At 38.4% G+C, this 23,160-nt stretch overlaps 1 protein-coding gene across 3 annotated transcripts in view; it reads right to left on the bottom strand.

Annotated features, from left to right (window-relative positions):
- The window catches only part of LOC126175870 (enoyl-CoA delta isomerase 1, mitochondrial-like), a 61,393-nt gene that overhangs the window by 16,651 nt on the left and 21,582 nt on the right, over positions 1-23,160 (bottom strand). For all 3 annotated transcript variants that reach the window (XM_049922890.1, XM_049922889.1, XM_049922891.1), the window contains exon 5: positions 13,306-13,424. In XM_049922890.1, the coding sequence (XP_049778847.1) occupies positions 13,306-13,424 (119 nt within the window). The remainder of the gene's footprint in view (positions 1-13,305; positions 13,425-23,160) is intronic.

The raw sequence follows: 23,160 nt of genomic DNA on the forward strand, positions 1-23,160 counted from the left end.
TCATCACGTGAGCTAAAGTTAATTTAACTTGGCAGATGTCAACAGCAGCGGTACAGCAGCAGTAGTAGAGGTAATTGCAATATCAAAACTGTGAGTATGGACTGGCACTCAGACCCAGCCAAAACAGCCATTTATGCACAAGACGTCCTCTCAATTCCAATTCAGCCAGTATTTTTTTCCTGCTTTCCAAGCTTCACCAAAGTTCTCCTGCATACGTTGTAATATTTGCATTACTGGAAATAATAATAATTTCATGTGGCATTACAGGGTGATTTAAGTCTATCCACTGGTGTGCCATTTCAGTGACTCGTGTGTCATCTTCCTGTAAAACAGAATACAGCAAACAAATGGCCTAGTTACAGCCCAGGTGATTTTTTTCCCCTGATAAATTCATTCCTTCTGCCATCGAATAAACAATTTACTGAAACCTACTTTATGTTAGGCTGGTACAAGAACCCAAAACTTTGCCTTTCAGGGCAGTGCTTTTACTGACAGCTCTTCTTACATATTCATATGGGAATATGGCTATATGCTGAGCATTTACAAGTGTTTCTTTTTTTTATTTCTGTTTTTTTAAATACAGATGTGAATTAGTAATTCCAACACAATAGGTGGCAGCACTGTGCATCCCTTTTGTGGCAAAGACAATTTTAATGTGGAATAACTAATGTCATTTTTTCTTCTGCTATTGTAATTATCTACAGCATTGCTCTTTTTGAAATACAGTGGATTATTTACAACCAAATTCGTTGGGAAATAAATATACTTTGAGGCATAAGTCAAAAGGCCTACCTAGACAGATGTCTACAAGATGATCATTGGTAAGCACCACATTTATTCTTACAGCTTGTTTTTCAGTAACGAGCACTTTCTTTAGAACACCATTCAATTAAAATACACAAATATCTCAATTTATTGTTTCTCTCCACCCAAGATTTGGAATTACTGGAAGTGAAAATGTGGCTGAACCAAGTTGCTTCGAGAGTCCCAAAAAGGCATTTTTGCTAGTTTAAATTCTCATCAATATGGAACCTAAAATTTCTGACGTTACCACCCTGTTTAATACCCCCTCACCACGTGTTACACCTATCATTGGTGTAATACTGTACCCCTGTACTGCAGAGCTGAATATGTTGTATCTTTTTGAAATTTAAAGAAAGAGTATTTGCTGAAAACCACTCAATAATACTTTTAAGAACATGATTTGCCATTTCTCCTGTTGCTATATGTATGTTTCAATCGATTACAAAACTAGCATCATCAGTGAAAACAACAAGTTCTGCTTTAGGCAGAAAGCTCTTTATATATATGAAAAATAAACGTGAACCTAAGATTGAGCCTTATAGAACCCCATAATCTTTCTAGTCATAAGAATTTTGCCTGCTTACATTAGATGAATCATTAAGTCACTGCTATGAATCTCGTAATGTGTGAAAACTAAGATCGGCACAAAGAGTTGACTGTATAAATGTCATTTTGACCTCAGTTCGGCAACTGAATTCAGTTCAACAATCCATTCTGTTGTGAAACAGTAATCTTAGATTAGTAAATGAGGTTCAGTGTTGATCTAAATTAGCAAAAAACATGCTTGGTAACACTGCTAAAATCAGCTACTGAGAATATTATCACACTTCGACCACAGATATTAACTGTGCCTCGCAGATACACAGCATATATCACTGAAGATGTCATTGTAAAGATTGAGGAAAATAAGCAGAAAAGGGTGTCCCTTTCAAACACCTGCACCGTCAAAAAATATTTATTGCTGAAATCAGTAAAAAAAAAAAAAAAACTGCAGTAAGCTAAGTGTGACAGCAATGCATTATGTGCTTTGAACTGAAAATAACATCTAATTACAGGCAGATGTGTAACATGTGAGCCAGGAACACTATAAAACCTGCAGTATCAGATTTGTGTCCAAGGAAAGAAAATGTTCTTGATGTGAACCATCAGTTTTACAAAAGACTGCAGTGCCTCCAGTATGAACGTAAAATAAAAGTACACTACATGCTTGCAGAACATGAAATAAAAATGGTAACATTGAAAGTAAATACAGAAATTAAAGAACTGCAACTAAAAACAGGAAAAGAGCAGTCACTCACCTATAATGGACTGATGAGAGGAACACAGGCATCTGTAATGGGAAACAGTACTCACACTAGCTTGCAGGCTTTTACTCTTTTCCCAGCATAAATACACACATTGACACACACACAACCGTACAACCCATGGCTACACTCTCACAGCTGCTGGTTTGTGAATATATGTAGGTGAATGTATGTTTGTGAATATATGTATGTACTTTAGCAAGAAAAAGAGCATGAGCTTGAAAGCTAGTGTGAATACTTCTTTCTGTTGTCCATCTGTCACAGGTGAGTGGATGCATTTGCCCATTTTAATATAAAAAGAAAAATAAGATTTCCAAACTGAAACCATGTAAATTTATCCCAATTTTTAACTGTTTTTTGTGAAAATAAATTGTTATAAATGCCACCTTAATTGCATTGTAACTCCTATTAGTTTCATTTTTTGTAGGTACTGGAATTTCTTTGTAGTCTGTTCCCTTAACAAATACAGTGTTGTCTATTTCAGGCTCCTAAATGTAAAAAACTTAGCATTTTGGAGATTAACAAACATTTCCAAATGGGAAAAGCAGTAAGTGCAGGGGAGGGGAAAGAGTACCGAAGATCCTCTGACAGTACTCTACAACACAAACACTGTGTCACTAAAACAATTGTCGACTGAATGCTGTTTGTTAAATATCACTTTGCTGACTGACTTACACAAGCATACAACTATTTCTGTTCATCAATGGGCATAAAGTTGCCATGTCAGTTCAAGCATGTGATCCATAGTTAAAAACTGAATACGAATTATGTAATTTCTGCTAATTGAGCCTACAAAGGATTTTTGTACTAAGTGTTCAACAGGCAGTTATTAACAACAGGCAGTTATTAAATTCTGTATACTTAACTGTTAACTGAAAATATTTTGAATTTCCCTTTTCTACTCTGCTGCTGTCTCTCTGCAAACTGCCTTTAAATTAATCACATTAATTAGAGTCATCTCCAAGATTGTTATGTGGTCAGTTATTATCTGCACTCGTGTAGATGATACTTTGCAGAATTTAACATTGGGTGTGGTCTTCAGTCCGAAAATTGTGTGAATGGTATCATCTAACATTACAGATAATTTTTAATTTCAGTTGTGTAGGAGTAGCATATTCAAACATTTAATTAACTCTTTTGTGTTAATAACAACTTTTCAACCTGGATCTGTGCAAAAGAAAGACATTGTTTTTTAGCATCATTAGGTTGTGAACTGCTCATTGCAGCTGAACTTAACCTGATCTGTGAAATTTCATCAATCACAGATGGCACTAGTTCATAGCTGTATAATTTGAGTAACTTTCATATACTGCAGATTTCTGTAGTTCAGCTTGATCCAGTTTCATTTTCTGTACTAATTCAAGCACAACTACTTTCTAAAATCAGTCCTAAGCCTATGTCTGATAAAGTAGTAGAGAACAACACTCACAATTAGAGTTCCAATTCAAAATCCATGTCCAGCAAGTGAGGTAAATGTTGTATTTGAGGATCAGCTTACAGAGGCTTCAACAACAAGATACGAACTGCTGATCCACCCGCCAAGCCAGGTATTTATTTCCTGTAACAGGCCAACAGCCATCCCTATGTGATATGCTTCCCACAGCCCCTAGAGTCACGGCATCTGAATGTAGAACTGCCTGCAACCCAGATAATATCACTGCCACACTCTGAGACAGAGTCCTATTGCTAGAAAGTGGGCCTCTTTTCTACTTTACAGACTTTGCAAAAGCAAACCTGCACACCTTACAGGAATAAAAGATAACATGGAGAAATAGCTTAGCCACAACCTAGAGGTACTGTTTCCCATATGAAATGCTGTTGTGAAATTTCCTGGAAGGTTGAACTGTGTGCTGGACTAGGACTCTAGCTATTCATGGCCAATGTTCTTAAACCTGAGCTACCCATATACTATTCATGATCCACCACCACTGGTACTGGATCCAAGTCCTAATCCAATGCACAGTTTTAATCTGCCAGAAAGTTTAAAAACAGTGCACTCTCACTAAAAGGTTCACTCTGAAATTAATCACTCATACAATAACTTGCTGCTTTGAAACTCCAGAAATACACACTCAACAGTACAAGACATTCTCCTCCACTATCAGGTAAATGCAAGAAAGGTGATGGGACAATGCACTAAGCATGTTCCTGTAAGCAACAATAGGTTTTGTAATAGCTTTCTTGAGTTACAATGTACAACAGCTTCCAGCAAAAATAAGCCTCATTCCCTTGACATTGCAAAACAAAAACAAAATCCTGGATATACTATGTGACTTTGTCAATTAGATGGACTTTAAGCTTCTTTATAAACAGTGCCTTGTATGCTGTAGTGCTTTAGTGATTGCACACAGCTCTCCATTCTGAACGTAAATCCCAAAGTTACTATCAGGAAAAATAACTTAGCTCCTGATAATGTACTCTTGATTTCACCCGTCAGTGTAAGTATTTGTAAGGCTTTGATGTCCATATAAAACTACGACAACATGCTTATTAAATGTACTGCTGCACTTAAATTCAGAATCAACCTGGGGTTCTGTAGCAGCCTAGGCAGATAATTATTCCAATCTAGTGTTAAAATCTTCACAGCTGTCAATCAACATTTGCAAGACGATTCTCCACTAAAATTCCAAAAGGCCTTACTGCCAGCCTAGTTTGAAAAGAAACTGGTAAATGCAACAAGTGCCACAAACCAAAATAAGATCGTCAATTGCATCAATAACCAACTCCTGGAAAGGATTGTTCAGTGTGTTAATGATGCCAAAGGTTTCATGGTTCTTTCAGATTACGCTGCTGACACTAATGAAATAGAGCCATTCTCTCTTTGTGCCCATTATATTTCCCTGGATCTCAAGATTCGTGATGATACCCTACAATTTGTTCCAGTATTTAATGTGACTGGCAAAGGATTAGCTGGATCTATAATTGAAAAATTGGTAAAACTTTGTCTTTATGTGTTTTTTTCATGAGAACAGGCCTATGACGGTGCTGCATACACATCGGGAAAAACCCATGGAGCTCATGCATTTATACAACAGAACTACCCTTTAGCTGCATGTTCCCACTGTGCAGTCCATAATTTCATTTTGGCAGTCACTGACACATGCAACATGCCACTTAACAGGAATTCACTAGGAACACTGGAAATGGTACATAATTTCTTTGGGCCATGGCCTGAGCATCTTCGCAGCACACAAGACTTCTACATCTACATGATTAATCTGCAATTCACAATGGCAGAGGGTTCATTGACTCTGATTGCTATTATTTTATTATGATGATATACATAGGCTCCAACAGAGTTAGTGATTGACATAAATGAAATGTTCCTTCCTCACTGAAAAATGTCTGTTTTAACGATCACCACCCAAATTCGTTTATCATATCTGTTCCACACACTACCTTATTTCATGATAATACAAAGCAAGCCACCCTTTTTGCACTTTTTTAATGTCCTCCATCAATCTTATCTGATGCAGATCCCACACCACACAGCAGCACTCTGGAAGAGAGGAAAAGTGTGGTGTAAGCAGTCTCTTTAGTAGACCTGTTGCACTTTCTAAGTTTCTGCTGATAAATTGCGATCTTTGGTTTGTTTTCTCTACAATATTATTTATGTGATTGTTCCAATTCAAGTTACTTGTAATTATAATCCTTAAATTGAATTTACAGCCTTTAGATTTGTGTTTTTTATCAAGTAACAGAAATTGACTTCACTCTCCTCATTATTTAGTCACCTGCCACTTTTTGCACCATACAGATATCTTGTTCAAATTGTTTTGCAATATGTTTCGATCATCGGATGACTTTATAAGATGGTAAATGACAGCATCATCTGCAAAAAATCTAAGGAAGCAGCTCAGATTGCCTCATAAATTGTTGATGTAGATCAGGAACAGCAGTGGGCCTGTAACACTTCTTTGGGGAACTCCACATATTAATTCAGTTTCACGCTATGACTTTCCGTCAATTACTGTGAAATACGATCTTTCTGACAGGAAATCATGAATCCAATCACACAAATGAGATGATACTCCATAGCATGTTATTTAATTAGAAATCACTTGTGGTTTTTTTTAACATGTTCTAGGATCCTGAAATAGTTAGAAGTCACCTGTATTGGTCTTTAATTCTGACTTTTCACCCTTGTTGTAAACAGGGCTTACTTGCACTCTTTTCAGTCACATGAACTATTCACTACACAAGATATGTGACAAATAGGACCTAGGAAAGGGACTAATTCCACAACACGCTCAGTGTAAAATCTAACTGGAATTCAGTCAGGGCCTGTCCTTTGCTTGCTTTAAGGGATCTTAACCGATTTTCAATATCTGGGGTGCTAATATCTATTACTCTCATTTTTTAGACTTAGCAGCGGTCAGACATTGCTGTGGTAGTATCCTCTTTCATGAACACATTTTTAAATAAAATAAGATTGTATGGTTCCAGACACCCTTACAAGTCTCAAACATCTGTTGTGTGTATATGCAGACTGAAGCAACAAATGAAAATCTGTAGTGAGGCTGGGATTTGAACTCAGGTCTCCTACTCACTAGGCAGATGCGCCAACCACTATGACATGCTGGCACAGTGGCTTGTGCAAAAGCCAGATTTGGACCCAGATCTCCCGCTCACTAGGCACAGGCACTAACTGCTACACCATCCTGGCACAGTGGTTTGTGCAAAGCCACTGTGCCAGTGTGGCATAGTGGTCAGCACATCTATTGGGCAGGAGATCCACTTTGAATCCTTGCCTTGGTACAAATTTTCATTCATTGCTTCAGCCTGCATATACACAACATTTTCAAACATGAAATTTAAAAGTTTAACAATATTAGGAAAAGGATAGATTGCTACTCACCTTAAGGATGCCATGTTGAGTTGCACACAGGCACAACAAAAAGACTGTTACAAATTTAACCTTCAGCCAAAGTCTACTTCACAAAAGAAAATACACGCACATTCCACAAGCTCTGTTCAACATGACAGTTGCATTTTGGTCGATGCTGCCAGATACGACAGTCACGTTGTGAGGAAGAAAGCTGGGATCTTTTTATTTCCTCTCTTGTTTTGCCATCTGCCTCCTTAAATTCATTTTATTTTCATTTTTGCCTAATTACCATTAATATACATGAGTATAATCTGCATTTTCACAAAAGAGAAAGGTAGGCCCTCAGTCATAAAGAATATAGCAACAGATCTAATTTTGGGCTTAGTTTTTGTGTCATCAATTTCCTAATTTATTTTGACTATTCCTGGTTAATACTTTTGTTATAGGGTGAAATCAGTAATTGTTTTGTGACTTAGATTCTATTGTTGACATAACCAAATATAAATTCTGTAATAATTATAAACATTTGGAGGAACTACTACCAGGATTCTTAAAGTATTTATTTGGCTCTATTCAAAAACATCTTAGCAAAGCCAGCCCTTAATTATTTCTAAAATATTTACCACGTTTGTTAAAAGTATTGTTTTTTATAAATAAATCTGTTAATTTCATCATTTAAACAAATAATTCAGCCTAACCCTTGTAGTAGAAGAAACTGTTAAAAAGAAGAAATTTTTCTTTTCATCCAGTTAATTGAATGAGTTATGTTTTAATTGTAATTTCTGTAAATTAGACATTGAACAATGTATAGTTTCAGTACCTATTATTGTGAGGATATATAAAGGCCTGATTTTTGGTCCCGAGTCAGTCAGCCCACGGCCAATTTTCAGACGAGAAACCTGTATTGGTCAGGTCAACAACAATGCATCAACTTAATCATGAAATAAGTGTAACACAAATAGGCCATGTGTTAAAATAATGATAGTGTCTGTTCAATAGTGCCACATGTACCATATTATTCTGCAAGAACTGTGTGGTTATGTTTTTACTGCTCATAGATGTTCAAAGCTAAACTATTGTAGCAGTATGCTGATGTTTGCCTGCAAAATACTAATGAAGCTTATCAAAAGTTAATAAACAGTGAACTGGCCATATTAACTGTATAACACTGAACAGTGAAAGTTATTGTGGTCTTCAGTCCTGAGACTGGTTTGATGCAGCTCTCCATGCTACTCTATCCTGTGCAAGCTGCTTCATCTCCCAGTACCTACTGCAGCCTACATCTTTCTGAATCTGCTTAGTGTATTCATCTCTTGGTCTCCCTCTATGATTTTTACCTTCCACCCTACCCTCCAGTACTAAATTGGTGATCCCTTGATGCCTCAGAACATGTCCTACCAACCGATCCCTCCTTCTAGTCAAGTTGTGCCACAAGCTCCTCTTCTCCCCAATTCTATTCAATACCTCCTCATTAGTTATGTGATCTACCCATCTAGTCTTCAGCATTCTTCTGTAGCACCACATTTCAAAAGCTTCTATTCTCTTCTTGTCTAAACTATTTATTGTCCATGTTTCACTTCCATACATGGCTACACTCCATACAAATACTTTCAGAAACGATTTCCTGACATTTAAATCTAAACTCAATGTTAACAAATTTTTCGTCTTCAGAAACGCTTTCCTTGCCATTGCCAGTCTACATTTTATATCCTCTCTACTTCGACCATCATCAGTTATTTTGCTCCCCAAACAGCAAAACTCCTTTACTACTTTAAGTGTCTCATTTCCTAATCTAATTCCCTCAGCATCAACCGACTTAATTCAACCACATTCCATTATCCTCGTTTTGCTTTTGTTGTTGTTCATCTTATATCCTCCTTTCAAGACACTGTCCATTCCGTTCAACTGCTCTTCCAAGTCCTTTGCTGTCTCTGACAGAATTACAATGTCATCGGCGAACCTCAAAGTTTTTATTTCTTCTCCATGGATTTTAATACCTACTCCGAATTTTTCTTTTGTTTCCTTTACTGCTTGCTCAATATACAGATTGAATAACATTGGGGAGAGGCTACAACCCTGTCTCACTCCCTTCCCAACCACTGCTTCCCTTTCATACCCCTGGACTCTTAACTGCCATCTGCTTTCTGTACAAATTGTAAATAGCCTTTCGCTCCCTGTATTTTACCCCTGACACCTTCACAATTTGAAAGAGAGTATTTCAATCAACATTGTCAAAAGCTTTCTCTAAGTCTACAAATGCTAGAAACGTAGGTTTGCCTTTACTTAATCTTTCTTCTAAGATAAATCGTAGGGTCAGTTTTGCCTCATGTGTTCCAATATTTCTACGGAATCCAAACTGATCTTCCCCGAGGTCGATTCTATCAGTTTTTCCATTCATCTGTCAAGAATTCGCGTTAGTATTTTGCAGCTGTGACTTATTAAACTGATAGTTCGGTAATTTTCACATCTGTCAACACCTGCTTTCTTTGGGATTGGAATTATTATATTCTTCTTGAAGTCTGAGGGTATTTCGCCTGTCTCATACATCTTGCTCACCAGATAGTAGAGTTTTGTCAGGACTGGCTCACCCAAGGCCGTCAGTAGTTCTAATGGAATGTTGTCTACTCCTGGGGCCTTGTTTCGACTCAGGTCTTTCAGTGCTCTGTCAAACTCTTCACGCAGTATCATATCTCCCATTTCATCTTCATCTACATTCTCTTCCATTTCCATAATATTGTCCTCAAGTACATCGCCCTTGTATAGACCCTCTATATACTCCTTCCACCTTTCTGCTTTCCCTTCTTTGCTTAGAACTGGGTTTCCATCAAAGCTCTTGATATTCATACAAGTGGTTCTCTTTTCTCCAAAGGTCTCTTTAATTTTCCTGTAGGCAGTATCTATCTTACCCTTAGTGAGATAAGCCTCTACATCCTTACATTTATCCTCTAGCCATCCCTGCTTAGCCATTTTGCACTTCCTGTCGATCTCATTTTTGAGACATTTGTATTTCTTTTTGCCTGCTTCATTTACTGCATTTTTATATTTTCTTCTTTCATCAATTAAATTCAATATTTCTTCTGTTACCCAAGGGTTTCTACTAGCCCTCGTATTTTTACCTATTTGATCCTCTGCTGCCTTCACTACTTCATTTCTCAAAGCTACTCATTCTTCTTCTACTGTATTTCTTTCCCCCATTCCTGCCATTTGTTCCCTTATCCTCTCCCTGAAACTATGTACAACATCTGGTTCTTTCAGTTTATCCAGGTCCCATCTCCTTAAATTCGCACCTTTTTGCAGTTTCTTCAATTTTAATCTACAGTTCATAACCAATAGATTGTGATCAGAGTCCACATCTGCTCTGGAAATGTCTTACAATTTAAAACCTGGTTCCTAAATCTCTGTCTTACCATTATATAATCTACTGATACCTTTTAGTATCTCCAGTGTTCTTCCATGTATACAAACTTCTTTCACGATTCTTGAACCAAGTGTTAGCTATGATTAAGTTATGCTCTGTGCAAAATTCTACCAGGCGGCTTCCTCTTTCATTTCTTAGCCCCAAACCATATTCACCTACTACGTTTCCTTCTCTCCCTTTTCCTACTACCGAATTCCAGTCACCCATGACTATTAAATTTTCATCTCCCTTCACTATCTGAATAATTTCTTTTATTTCATCGTACATTTCATCAATTACTTCGTCGCCTACAGAGCTAGTTGGCATATAAACTTGTACTACTGTAGTAGGCATGGGCTTTGTGTCTATCTTGGCCACAATAATGCGTTCACTATGCTGTTTGTAGTAGCTTACCCGTACTCCTATTTTCTTATTCATTATTAAACCCACTCCTGCATTACCCCTATTTGATTTTGTATTTATAAACCTGTATTCACCTGACAAAAAGTCTTGTTCCTCCTGCCACCGAACTTCACTAATTCCCACTATATCTAACTTTAACCTATCCATTTCCGTTTTTAAATTTTCTAACCTACCTGCCCGATTACAGGATCTGACATTCCACGCTCCGATCTGTAGAACGCCAATGAAAGTTATGAACTGTGAAATGCGACTGTCAGCTACATCATTTACAGTAGACAGTGTTGAACCCCCCCCCCCCCCCCGCCTCCCCCCCGTTTTCCAGCCAGCCCAGCATAACAACGCAGTACGTCGATAATGAGGACTATCAACGAAGAAATAAAGCAGGCAAATGTCACAATGTGAGCAAGAGATGTGCTTGATTGTGTGAATACAAGTGCATGTGCATGTGTTTTCTTTTCTTTTTTCATTGTGTCTGTCTGTTACTAAAAGTGTCATCTTTATGATGAGTAACTATTTGTCCTTTCCCTAATATTGCTGATATCCTAACCTGGAGTTTCCATTGTTTGAGTTTGAAATTTCTACTTTGTCTGCTATCTTCAGTTTCAAAACAACACAGACCCACAAGAAACTGAATAGAAAGTTTAGATCTATTCATTGACTTCACCCATATCCAGAACTTCGTAGAATTTTCTGGTAAATCTTTCACCAGGATTGAATGAAAATTATTGTAGTGTTCCACATGACCTTTGTTATGGAAGCTAGAGCTGCTGTTAACTTACCTATCAGTATTCCTGCAGTTTCTCTTGCAGCAAGAATGTAATCTCAGTTTTTACAACTACCTCCTAATGGGACCATAAAACCAGAGTGAGTTCCACTTGAAACATTTTTATCCAGATCACATATAAAATATGTATTTTAGCTTTACACACAGCCTTGGAATGCTCTTATCCAGAGCACAATTTGTGACATATTTCAGCTGTAACTGTAACTGTTCTGTCTTTACCAGATTTGAACTAAATATTCTCCTTTCATGTTTACAACATTGCTTCACAAGACTGTTAGTCCTTACTGCTGATAACATATACACAGTTTACCCAGTCAATATTGGGGAGGTTAAAGTCATCTGTTGCTACTGTAACTATATGCTTGGGGCATTTCCATCTGTGTGGTTTTAGGCTATCTTTGACTGACTCTACAACCAATGTCTGTAAATATGGTAGTCAGTAGAAACGTATCTGATCAGTAATCCAAGTCCATCAACCCTAGTTACTCTTGTCCATCTTAGTTCAGGGTCAGACTCATTTTGGACCTCAATATACCTAATGCTCTTGCTAATGCTAGTTCTCTTGTGATGCACCCATTCCTTGCATTAAGTCAGTCAATGATACAGTAAATATTTTTCAAGTTTCTGTTGCACAATGACTTTATTAACTTGTTATTTACACACAAGTTTCATTTCGACTATTATGTTATTTTCAAGTGATCATTTTAGATATTACAGTATAGTGTCCTGAAGTGTTTTGCTGAGATTATTTCTCAGTTTCTGTGCTGTTGGGATAAGAGTTACCTATGTAGCACACTTTTGTATTTGCACCTATAGTTGTTTGATAGCAAAACTTACTCCACCAACATATTTTCATTTCCATGTAAACGTATATGCAGCATAAACTTGGAAAGTGTACACTAGGTTACTCATCACTTCTGTTAGTCTCTATAAACACTCCTCTTCCTGGAGAGTTCCAATACACATGCCATGTGTCGTTGAAAATTTCCTTCCTCTCTGCCTCGAGGTTCGGTTGTATTCTCAGTTCCTCATATGATGTGGAGACGACTGTTTTGTACAAGAGATGAGGGCCCTGGGACTGTACTAGAAACACACTAACAATTAACAACTAATATTTTGAGATTCTCACTCTCCAGATTTGTTATCTGGTTTGCTAAAATAAGTGTTTTGTCTGATGTTGGTTTTTCTACTGGCAGTTTCAGAGGTTCATCTAATTTAAAAGGAATTAAATGCATTGCACACGTTCCACCAATTCTGATCTGCACTGTACACCACAAATTGCCACCAAAGTGACAATTTGTGGTGTACAGAGCAGATCAGACTTTTCCAGTTTCTAGCGTGCAGTGTAAATTGAAGAATCTACAACCGATCTCGTGACAGAAGTGATAAAGTCTTGGTTTATATTCTCCACTCAACTCCAGACCAGAGGGCCCCAGTCAGTCATCAGAAAGATGCTGCAAATCTGTAGCTGTGCTGGGACTTCATGAGTGAGACTAGCTATCATCACCACTTCTGTCACTGGTGCCCTTGTGTTACGCGTTGGTTTCAGAAATATTCGGTACAAGTGAATAATACATTTGAAATCAAATCACTGCTCAAATTACACAATAGCAATTTCTTAAATACATTATACTCTGCTCCAAGTATACTCATGGTTTTTCTATTTTCAGTGAATGTGCAGCAGATGGCCAATCTATGATTAAAGTTAACATTTACTTGCTGACACTCATCCAAAAGTGCAATAGTGATTATGAAATAAACTTACCATGTGGGTGCAACAATTCCAAGTTGTGTTTCATTTAACCCAATAGTGAATTTTGGTCCAACCATCACACGATATTCACAACTTACTGACAACAAGCAACCACCAGCTGGGCTATGACCCTAGAAAATAAATACTCAGTATACATGAAGAGAAATTTTCTATTTTGTAATTGATGATACTTAAAGGAAAAATTTAGTAATTTGATACACAAAGCACCAGCAAGTATTAAATAGGCTGAAATAACCAATTTTGCATTACAGATCAGTAGGAAGGCAATACGAGTTATTCTTTCTTTACTTCTATTTTCACATAATTCTTTTCTTCACTTACATCTACCAGCAAAATTGTGTTACATGACCAACAGACACAGAACCCACAGAGTGGCAAACATGGACTTGCAATGAAAAAAAAACTCATAAATAAATAAAATAAATTTAGTGTGACACAAGATCCAAAACACCAAGTGATAATCACAAATGATTTCAGAGTTCTGGGGAAAGAGAGAGAGAGAGAGAGAGAGAGAGAGAGAGAGAGAGAGCGCAAGCAGATAGCAGCAAGCTACCACAATGAGATTTAATGGTAATAGGCTGAATATTTGTAGTGCAACATTTCAGTACATTTTGTTGTTGCCAAGTGTGAAGTAAAATGAGGAAATGATTATTACTTCAGTGCAGATAACAGAACAGGGAGGCACACAATGTCAGTAAGCCTGACACTTTATTGTGGACAAAGAAGAGTTTTGACTACAGGGTACCTGCACCAGAGGAAAAAATAAGCTTGTTCCAAGAATTGTGACACAGCATATTCCCTAAAATTTTAAAACTGACACTTTGTCTGAGAAACTGCTTTCTATGAACAAGATGCTAGTTTTAAATGGGTTCAAAAGTTCTGCTGCATTTAACATGGCCATTAAAGATAAAATTCCATAATATGGGAAAGTATTTGCATGATCTGTCAGTCAGTGTAAGCAATACTGCCTGAAGCAGCACAGTCAAAGATGCTGTCAAATGATCGGTAGCCTTCTGTTAAATGACACAGGGAATACACGAGCAAAGTATCAGCAAGTGCTAATTTCCAACTGGTTAAAATTTTATAATAGCAGGACACTGAAGGCAGTAAGCAAGTGTTCAGATAGCCTCCTGCAAAGCAACATTCATACAACTAATAAATAATATTATACATGAAAGATGTATAAGCAGTCAGGGGATAATGAACTGTTATAATGAGCTTCAAGAGTACTGTAATCTTGATTTCTAATGTAATGCTGTGTGAATGAATCAGGGCACAGAACACAGCCCTTGTCATGAACAAAAGATTATGTATCAGTGTAATTGCAGCAATTTATGTGGTGCAGTGCAAAGTCGCTATAAGAGTTAGCAAGTATCTTTCCAGAGCAACATTATGAATCTTGTGGATGGCTATGAGGTTAATATAAGATGTACTGAGGAACAGCAAGGATAGTGTTAATACCATATCACATAATGGGAGATCTGCTCCATTTGTGCCACCCAAATTGTCTCATGAATGGAGAAACTATTATAGATTTCATTGGCCACATTCTTTTTTCCCTTCAAATCATTACCGCAGGTGATGAGACTTTGTCCTGTTACTTCTATCTGAATTATGGTGAGCAATCATCATAGCTATAGGCACAATCTGTATCAGTTCAGGCAGAGGGGTTACCCTCATAATCTCTGATGTTATTGAATTAAGCATATGTTAAAATTCAAGAGTAAGTGAAAAACACATATTTTTTTGTTTTCTCCAAAAAAAAATTCCTGCCCCGAGATATGGCCTCCAAAGATGACACTGCAAACACCATTTTGAAGATGTGAATTTCAGGATTTTTTAAAAAAAATGCTGTATCTCTGTAACAGTTCTAGATATTTTGTTACAGTTTTTTATTTGAAAGATAATTGCTTTATGATTACAATGGTATCCTCTGTTTGGACATATCCGTCAAAGTTCTTTTACTGTCACGCTTTGAATTTTTTTAATAATTTACAGAAATTTTTTTTTTTTCAGATATGCTGATCAAGAAAAGTTAGATATTTTTTCTGTTGATTAGTACCATGTAGTACTATATAGTACTATATTCTCTGTAAAGGAGAGCTTAGAGCTTCCACTTTTAAGTTGGGCAGGTTTTATTTAAAAAAAATTTTTTTTTCTACTTTCAAGGGTATTGTATGTTTTCACTGAAGTTTTTTCTTACTAATTTCTTTATTACAATATTTAGTTCTATTTTCTTTGTTGCAGATATTTCCAACACTTTGTTGTAGTTTCTTGTCAGTTTCTTTGTCATGGTTGTTTATTGCACGTTTTTGTATTGTAGTCATTCAGTGCTAATTTGTTTACTGAAGAGGCTTCTAAGAAATCTGAGACCATCCAATGAGTTCTGTGTTTTCGTGAGGAATTTGCCAGTTGGCACAGTTGCAATGTGTTTTGTGAAAAGGACTGTTTGAAATGTCTTCTGAATGGAGCCACAGGAGAGAAGTATGGTGACTATTTGCATATCCATAAAAGAGTGATATATGAGGGGGAAAAAAAAAGTCTTTGTTCAGGTTGGGAATAAGTGTTCTAATTTGAATACTCTGCTTCAAAGTGAAGATGTTTCCAGTGACGACTTTTTGTGTTCTAAGTGTTTTGACAGTATAACAACAGCGATAGTACCTGAATAAGGTGAAGCCTCCCATGGAGCAGATGATGCAGATTTTGCATCTATAGAGGAAGAATTAAATACCCCGAATCAGTCAACTATAGACGTAGGTGTTACTCATGTTAAGAAACTGTGGTCAGTGGAGTCGAGTCATAAGATCTATGCATCAAGAAAGTGCAGAGAAATTACTAAAGCTATGCATGAATACACTAAAGCAAAACTGACCAAACTCTTCAAAGTAGAAATTCCATCTTCAGAAGAAAATGAATAAAAGCCTTCTTGCACCTCTTGCCATGAATTTTTCACAAATATCAATTCAGCTGTTGAATATTGTGCAATCCTACAGTGAAAAGGTATAAGTTTTAACTATTATCCCAGAGACATTTTCAAAGAAAACAATTTTGAACCGCTTTCCATCAGTATCAAAGCACAAGGTTAAGAAATGTGAGGTCTGTAAAAGGAGTCTTTAGAAGTCCAGATCCCTATTACGGTCATCCTGTAGAAGCAGTTCAAGTTCAAATAGTGCATTCATTTTTCTGGAAGATAAATAGGACTGTTCTGACCAGAGTGCCAACAAAAAAGACAATATAACTGTAACAGTTGAAGGTCAAAAAGTTGTGAAAGTGAAGAGGTACCCGACTCGCAGTATTAAAGAAACTTTTGCAATTTATAAGAGCAACTATACAACTTCACATATTGTAAGATCAAAATTTTATGCACTACGACCTAAGTGGGTAGTTCCACACCCACCTAGAGATATCTGTTTATGTGTGTGCTGCACAAATTTTGAACTTTGTGTGGTAACTTTGAAGAACTTAACTGGAGCACGTGTCATATGACACCTTGGTTGGGCATGTGTAGTCATCAGTAGTCTGTGACATAAAGCAAGAGACTTGTTTGTTTTAAGAATTTGATGACTGCCCTGGAAAGGCAGGACTATCTTTACAGACACTTGGCCTGGAAGACGTAGCAGATAACTCTGCAGAAATTACATATGCAGCATGGGAGGAAAATAAACTAATTAAGAAAACTGTTGCCTTTGACAGTTTCATTGATGAACTTGGTAAATGTGAAAGCAGTAACATACCAGCATCTGAAGAAATTACACATTGCAGAAGTGAAAGGGTGTGTACAGGTTGAAGAACTATGTTTAGTGCTTCATTGTGATTTTGTTGAGAACTGGTCTGTAATTCTCTAACAAGAAGTACAAGGGTATCATTGGAGTAAGGATCAGGTTTCAATTTTTACAGAAGCGACATAGTTTCAAAGCAAGACCACGACCACACGTGTTGCAGGTATTCTTCAACTGCAAACAGGAGCAGAGAAGTTCATTATTTCTGATGGTGCTCATAGTCATTTTAAAAATTGTTACCAGCTGTTTGAATTGGGTAAGTCACTTGTGCCAACTGACTGAGTATACAGTGCTACTGGCCTGAAGCACTACGCTACGAAACATAATCTTTCCAGACCAAATACAGCTGCAATTCAGAATGCTGAGGGTTTTATGAGAGTTGTGAAATCTTACACATCCACAGCCCTCATTCTTCTGTCCAGAGAGGAATTTGAAGAAGTCTGTGAGCAGAAAAAAGGTCCAAACAAAGTACTCCTATGAAACGAACATTTTTGGACTCAAAGTGAGGGGCGAACTCATATTGCATGCACTTTAAAGAGCAAGAAGAAGAAATTTCATTCATTCGGTGTGTGTGTGTGTGTGTGTGTGTGTGTGTGTGTGTGTGTGTGTGTGTGTGTGTGAGACTGTGACTGATGGATTGCAGAGAATATGTAGTGAACTTTATGATACCACATGGACCAGCTGCTGGATATAGGCTTCCAGCTGAAGGACAGTAACAACACCATCAGTGCTCACTTCCTGTTCACAATGTTTTGAAGACTAAGTGCTCCAGTACCTACTAGTTCAACAGGAATGCATCACTGTATCAAAGAAATATACTGAATCAGTGGAACACATTTTTTGTTCACTGACTGGCTAATTTCAGCACAAAACAGAGTGCACAGAAGTTGTATAAATTGAAACCTTAAGTCTTTGAACTGTCACATACATACATTTTGGAACTGTTTAAAATGCTTGGAAAATGAGTCTCTTACTCATCTTTCAAAACTAAAATTATGTTAAATATGGCTACGTTTTGATTTTTATGAGCCTGTTATGTGCTAATAAAACAGGTTTTACATATGGTAAAAATTTCAACTGTTTATAAAACCTGTTCAACCTAAAAGTGGAAGCTCTCCTTTTCAGGGAATGTAAAGCTATATGGTACTAATCAACAAAAAAGGATCAAAATTTTATCTATTGGCATTTGGAAAAAAAAATTCATAAATTATAAAAAAAGTTCAGAATGCTATAGTAAAATAACTTTGACACACAAGTCCAAATGGAGGATTTCTTTGTAATCATAAAGCAATTATCACTCAAATAAAAAACTACCAAAATATCTAGAACTGTTCCAAAGATACAGCATTTTAAAAAATTTTCCAAAATTCGCATTTTCAAAATGGTATTTGCAGTGTCATCTTTTGAGGGCTGTATGTCTGAGCAGAAATTTGTTTGGAGAAAACAAAAAAATGTCCTTAATTTTAACATATGCTAAATTCAATAACATCCGAGACTATGAAGGTAAGATTTTTTCCTAGCCTGCCCGAATTGATATGGAAAATGCCAATATGCCTATATTATATATTTCAAATGACATCAAAAAGCATGTTACATCAATCTGAAGTTTTTAATTTTGTGTTTAAAAATCATTCACTCACGAGGACATATAGATATACCACTGTCTGACTGTTGCACAAACTCTCATGTAGAGAAGATATAAATAGGCACCCCTGCTGTTGAAAAGCAACTGAAAGAGTTGAAGACAAATAAATCCTAATTTGGTTTGGAAACCTAATTTGGTTTTACAGAGAGTAGCTCTCTGGCACTGGTCCTTTACTCAACTTGCATTTATCACAAAGCTCTCTCGCAGTGCAAAGTCCTTAGTGTTTCAATAAAAGTGCAGGCAACTCCCATATATTCTAAAAAAAAAAAAAAAAAAAAAAAAAAAAAAAAAAAAAAAAAAAAAAATCCTTAATTTCAGTTTGCTGCAGAGTTCTTGAGCATATCCTAAGTTCAAATATAAAAAGCTAGTTTCCACAAATCAACACAGATTTAGACGGCGTCTTCACATGAAACTCATCTTGCCCCTTGGTCGCCTGATATACTGCAAACCACGGATGAAGGACAGCCAGATTCCATCTTGAAACTTCCACGCAGATTAAAACTGTGTGCAGGACCGAGACTCGAACTCGGGACCTTTGCCTTTCGCGGGCAATTGCTCTACCATACTTGTAGAGCACTTGCCCACGAAAGGCAAAGGTCCCGAGTACAAGTCTCGGTCTGGCACACAGTTTTAATCTGCCAGGAAGTTTCATATCAGCGCACACTCTGCTGCAGAGTGAAAATCTCATTCTGGAGATTCCATCTTGCCAGATGTGGCCCGAGTTCCCAGTTGGTGCACATCGACAGTGCAGAAGGATACGTATACAGCTTCTTTTCTGTGTTTACTTCGTAGATTCTTACTTACATTGTGTGTAAGTTTCATATAGGAGGTATAATTTTGAGTTTAAGTTACTGTAATCGTAGATTCAGGCAGATTGTAGCGCAGTCATTAGGCATTTGTACAGGTTAGTTCATACAGTCTTTGCGTCTTTCCCTTGCGTTATCTAGGCACGGACTCGTGTTTCAGTAACTATTGTTCAACATCGATTAAAATGGGCAGGGACTGTGATTGCTGTGTTCGGATGAGGGCTGAGTTGGCATCTCTTCGCTCGCAGCTGCAGGTGGCGCTGACTTCAGTCACGCAGCTTGAGGCTGTTGCCAATGGGCACCACTGTGGGGAGCCGGACTTAGGTATCACGGGGATGTCAACCTCGTCCCGTCTGTCCCCAGATTGGTCTGTCGCTGTGGTTGCCCCGGTTGCTGCCCACAGTGGGGCTGAGCCCTCGCCTGTGGTTGATTGGGAGGTCGTTCCAAGGCGTGGCAGGCAGCGAAAGACATCCCCGGAGGCTGATCAGAAAGCCTCCCCGGTGCGTCTGCCAAACAGGTTTCAGGTACTGTCTCTGGCTGAGCCAGGTGCAGCTGCCTGCCCTGTTTCAGAGGATGATTCTCTGCCTTCAAGGTCCGGGCAATCGCAGAGGGTGGGTTTATTGGTAGTTGGGAGCTCCAATGTTAGGCGCGTAATGGGGCCCCTTAGGGGTATGGCGGCTAAGGAGGGGAAGAACTCCAGTGTGCACTCTGTGTGCATTCCGGGTGGAGTCATTCCTGATGTGGAAAGGGTGCTTCCAGATTCCATGAATAGCACAGGGTGCAGCCAGCTGCAGGTGGTGGTGGTTGTTGGGATGTTTAAGGGGGACTAAACAGCTAAGGTCATCAGTCCCCCCCAGCTGCAGGTGGTGGCACATGTCGGCACTAATGACGTGTGTCGCTTTGGATCTGAGGAAATTCTCTCTGGATTCCAGCGGCTATCTGATTTGGTGAAGACTGCCGGTCTTGCTTATGAGATGAAGGCAGAGCTCACCATCTGCAGCATCGTTGACAGAACCGACTGCGGAACTTTGGTGAAGAGCCGGGTGGAGGGTCTGAATCAGAGGCTCAGACGGTTTTGCGACCGTGTTGGCTGCAGATTCCTTGACTTGCACCATAGAGTGGTGGGGTTTCGGGTTCCGCTGAATAGGTCAGGAGTTCACTACATTCAGCTGGCGGCTATACGGGTAGCGGAGGCTGTGTGGCGTGGACTGGGCGGTTTTTCAGGTTAGAAGGCCTCTGGACAGCACGGGGTGGGCTGCAATCTCAAAGGGTGCATGGCAAATACAGGACGTGCTTGGATCAAGGAACAGTCGGAATTGTAGTTGTAAATTGTTGTAGTTGTGCTGGGAAAGTCCCCGAGCTTCAAGCGCTAATAGAAAGCACAGAAGCTGAAATTGTTGTAGGTACAGAAAGCTGGTTAAAGCCTGAAATAAGTTCTGCAGAAATTTTTACGAAGTCTCAGATGGTGTTCAGGAAAGATAGATTAGGCAGAATTGGTGGTGGAGTGTTTGTGTCTGTCAGTAGTGGTTTATCTTGTAGTGAAGTCGAAGTAGATACTCCGTGCAAATTGGTATGGATGGAGGTTATACTTAACAACCGAACTAAGTTAATAATTGGCTCCTTCTACCGACCCCCAGACTCCGATGATATAGTTGCTGAACAGTTCAGAGAAAATTTGAGTCTCGTAACAAATAAGTACTCCACTCATACAGTTATAGTTGGTGGGGACTTCAACCTTCCCTCGATACGTTGGCAAAAATACTTGTTCAAAACCGGTGGCAGACAGAAAACATCTTCCGAGATTGTCCTAATTGCTTTCTCCGAAAATTATTTCGAGCAGTTAGTCCACGAACCCATGCAAATTGTAAACGGTTGTGAAAATACACATGACCTCTTAGCCACAAACAATCCAGAGCTAATAGAGAGCATCATGACTGATACAGGGATTAGTGATCACAAGGTCGTTGTAGCTAGGCTCAATACCGTTTCTTCCAAATCCACCAGAAACAAACGCAAAATAATTTTATTTAAAAAAGTGGATAAAGTGTCAATAGAAGCCTTCCTAAGAGACAATCTCCATTCCTTCCGAACTGACTATGCAAATGTAGACGAGATGTGGCTCAAATTAAAAGATATAGCAGCAACAGCAATTGAGAGATTCATACCTCATAAATTGGTAAGAGATGGAACTGCCGAGTGGAATATTCCAGAATTTGAAACACAAACAGCTGCTAGCATGAGTTTCTTAGAAGTAGATACCTTAGAGGTTGCGAAGCAACTCAAATCGCTTGATACGGGCAAGTCCTCAGGTGGGCAAGTCCTCAGGTCCAGATTGTATACCGATTAGGTTCATTTCAGATTACGCTGATACGATAGCTCCCTACTTAGCAATCATATACAACCGCTCGCTAGCCGATAGATCTGTACCTACAGATTGGAAGATTGCGCAGGTCACACCAGTGTTTAAGAAGGGTAGTAGGAGTAATCCATCGAACTACAGACCTATATCATTGATGTTGGTTTGCAGCAGGGTTTTGGAGCATATACTGTATTCAAACATTATGAATCACCTCGAAGGGAACGATCTACTGATAAGTAATCAGCATGGTTTCAGATAACATCGTTCTTGTGCAACGAAGCTAGCTCTTTATTCGCACGAAGTAATGGCCGCTATCGACATGGGATCTCAGGTTGATTCCGTGTTTCTGGATTTCCAGAAAGCTTTTGACACCGTTCCTCACAAGCGACTTCTAATCAAGCTGCAGGCCTATGGGGTATCGTCTCAGTTGTGCGACTGGATTCATGATTTCCTGTCAGGAAGGTCGCAGTTTGTAGTAATAGACGGCAAATCATCACGTAAAACTGAAGTGATATCAGGTGTTCCCCAGGGAAGCGTCCTGGGACCTCTGCTGTTCCTGATCTATATAAATGATCTGGGTGACAATCTGAGCAGTTCTATTAGGTTGTTCGCAGATGATACTGTAATTTACCGTCTAGTAAGGTCATCCAAAGACCAATATCAGTTGCCAAGTGATTTAGAAAAGATTGCTGTATGGTGTGGCAGGTGGCAGTTGACACTAAATAACGAAAAGTGTGAGGTGATCCACATGAGTTCCAAAAGAAATCCGTTGGAATTCGATTACTCGATAAATAGTACAATTCTCAAGGCTGTCAATTCAACTAAGTACCTGGGTGTTAAAATTACGAACAACTTCAGCTGGAAAGACCACATAGATAATATTGTGGGGAAGGCGAGCCAAAGGTTGCGTTTCATTGGCAGGACACTTAGAAGATGCAACAAGTCCACTAAAGAGACAGCTTACGCTACACTCATTCGTCCTCTGTTAGAATATTGCCGCGCGGTGTGGGATCCTTACAAGGTGGGATTGACGGAGGACATCGAAAAGGTGCAAAAAAGGGCAGCTCGTTTTGTATTATCACGTAATAGGGGAGAGAGTGTGGCAGATATGATACGTGAATTGGGGTGGAAGTCATTAAAGCAAAGACGTTTTTCGTCGCGGTGAGATCTATTTACGAAATTTCAGTCACCAACTTTCTCTTCCGAATGCGAAAATATTTTTTTGTGCCCAACCTACATATGTAGGAATGATCATCA

This window comes from Schistocerca cancellata, chromosome 3, assembly GCF_023864275.1.
Source record: "Schistocerca cancellata isolate TAMUIC-IGC-003103 chromosome 3, iqSchCanc2.1, whole genome shotgun sequence".
In the NCBI taxonomy this organism is placed as follows: Eukaryota; Metazoa; Arthropoda; class Insecta; order Orthoptera; family Acrididae; genus Schistocerca; species Schistocerca cancellata.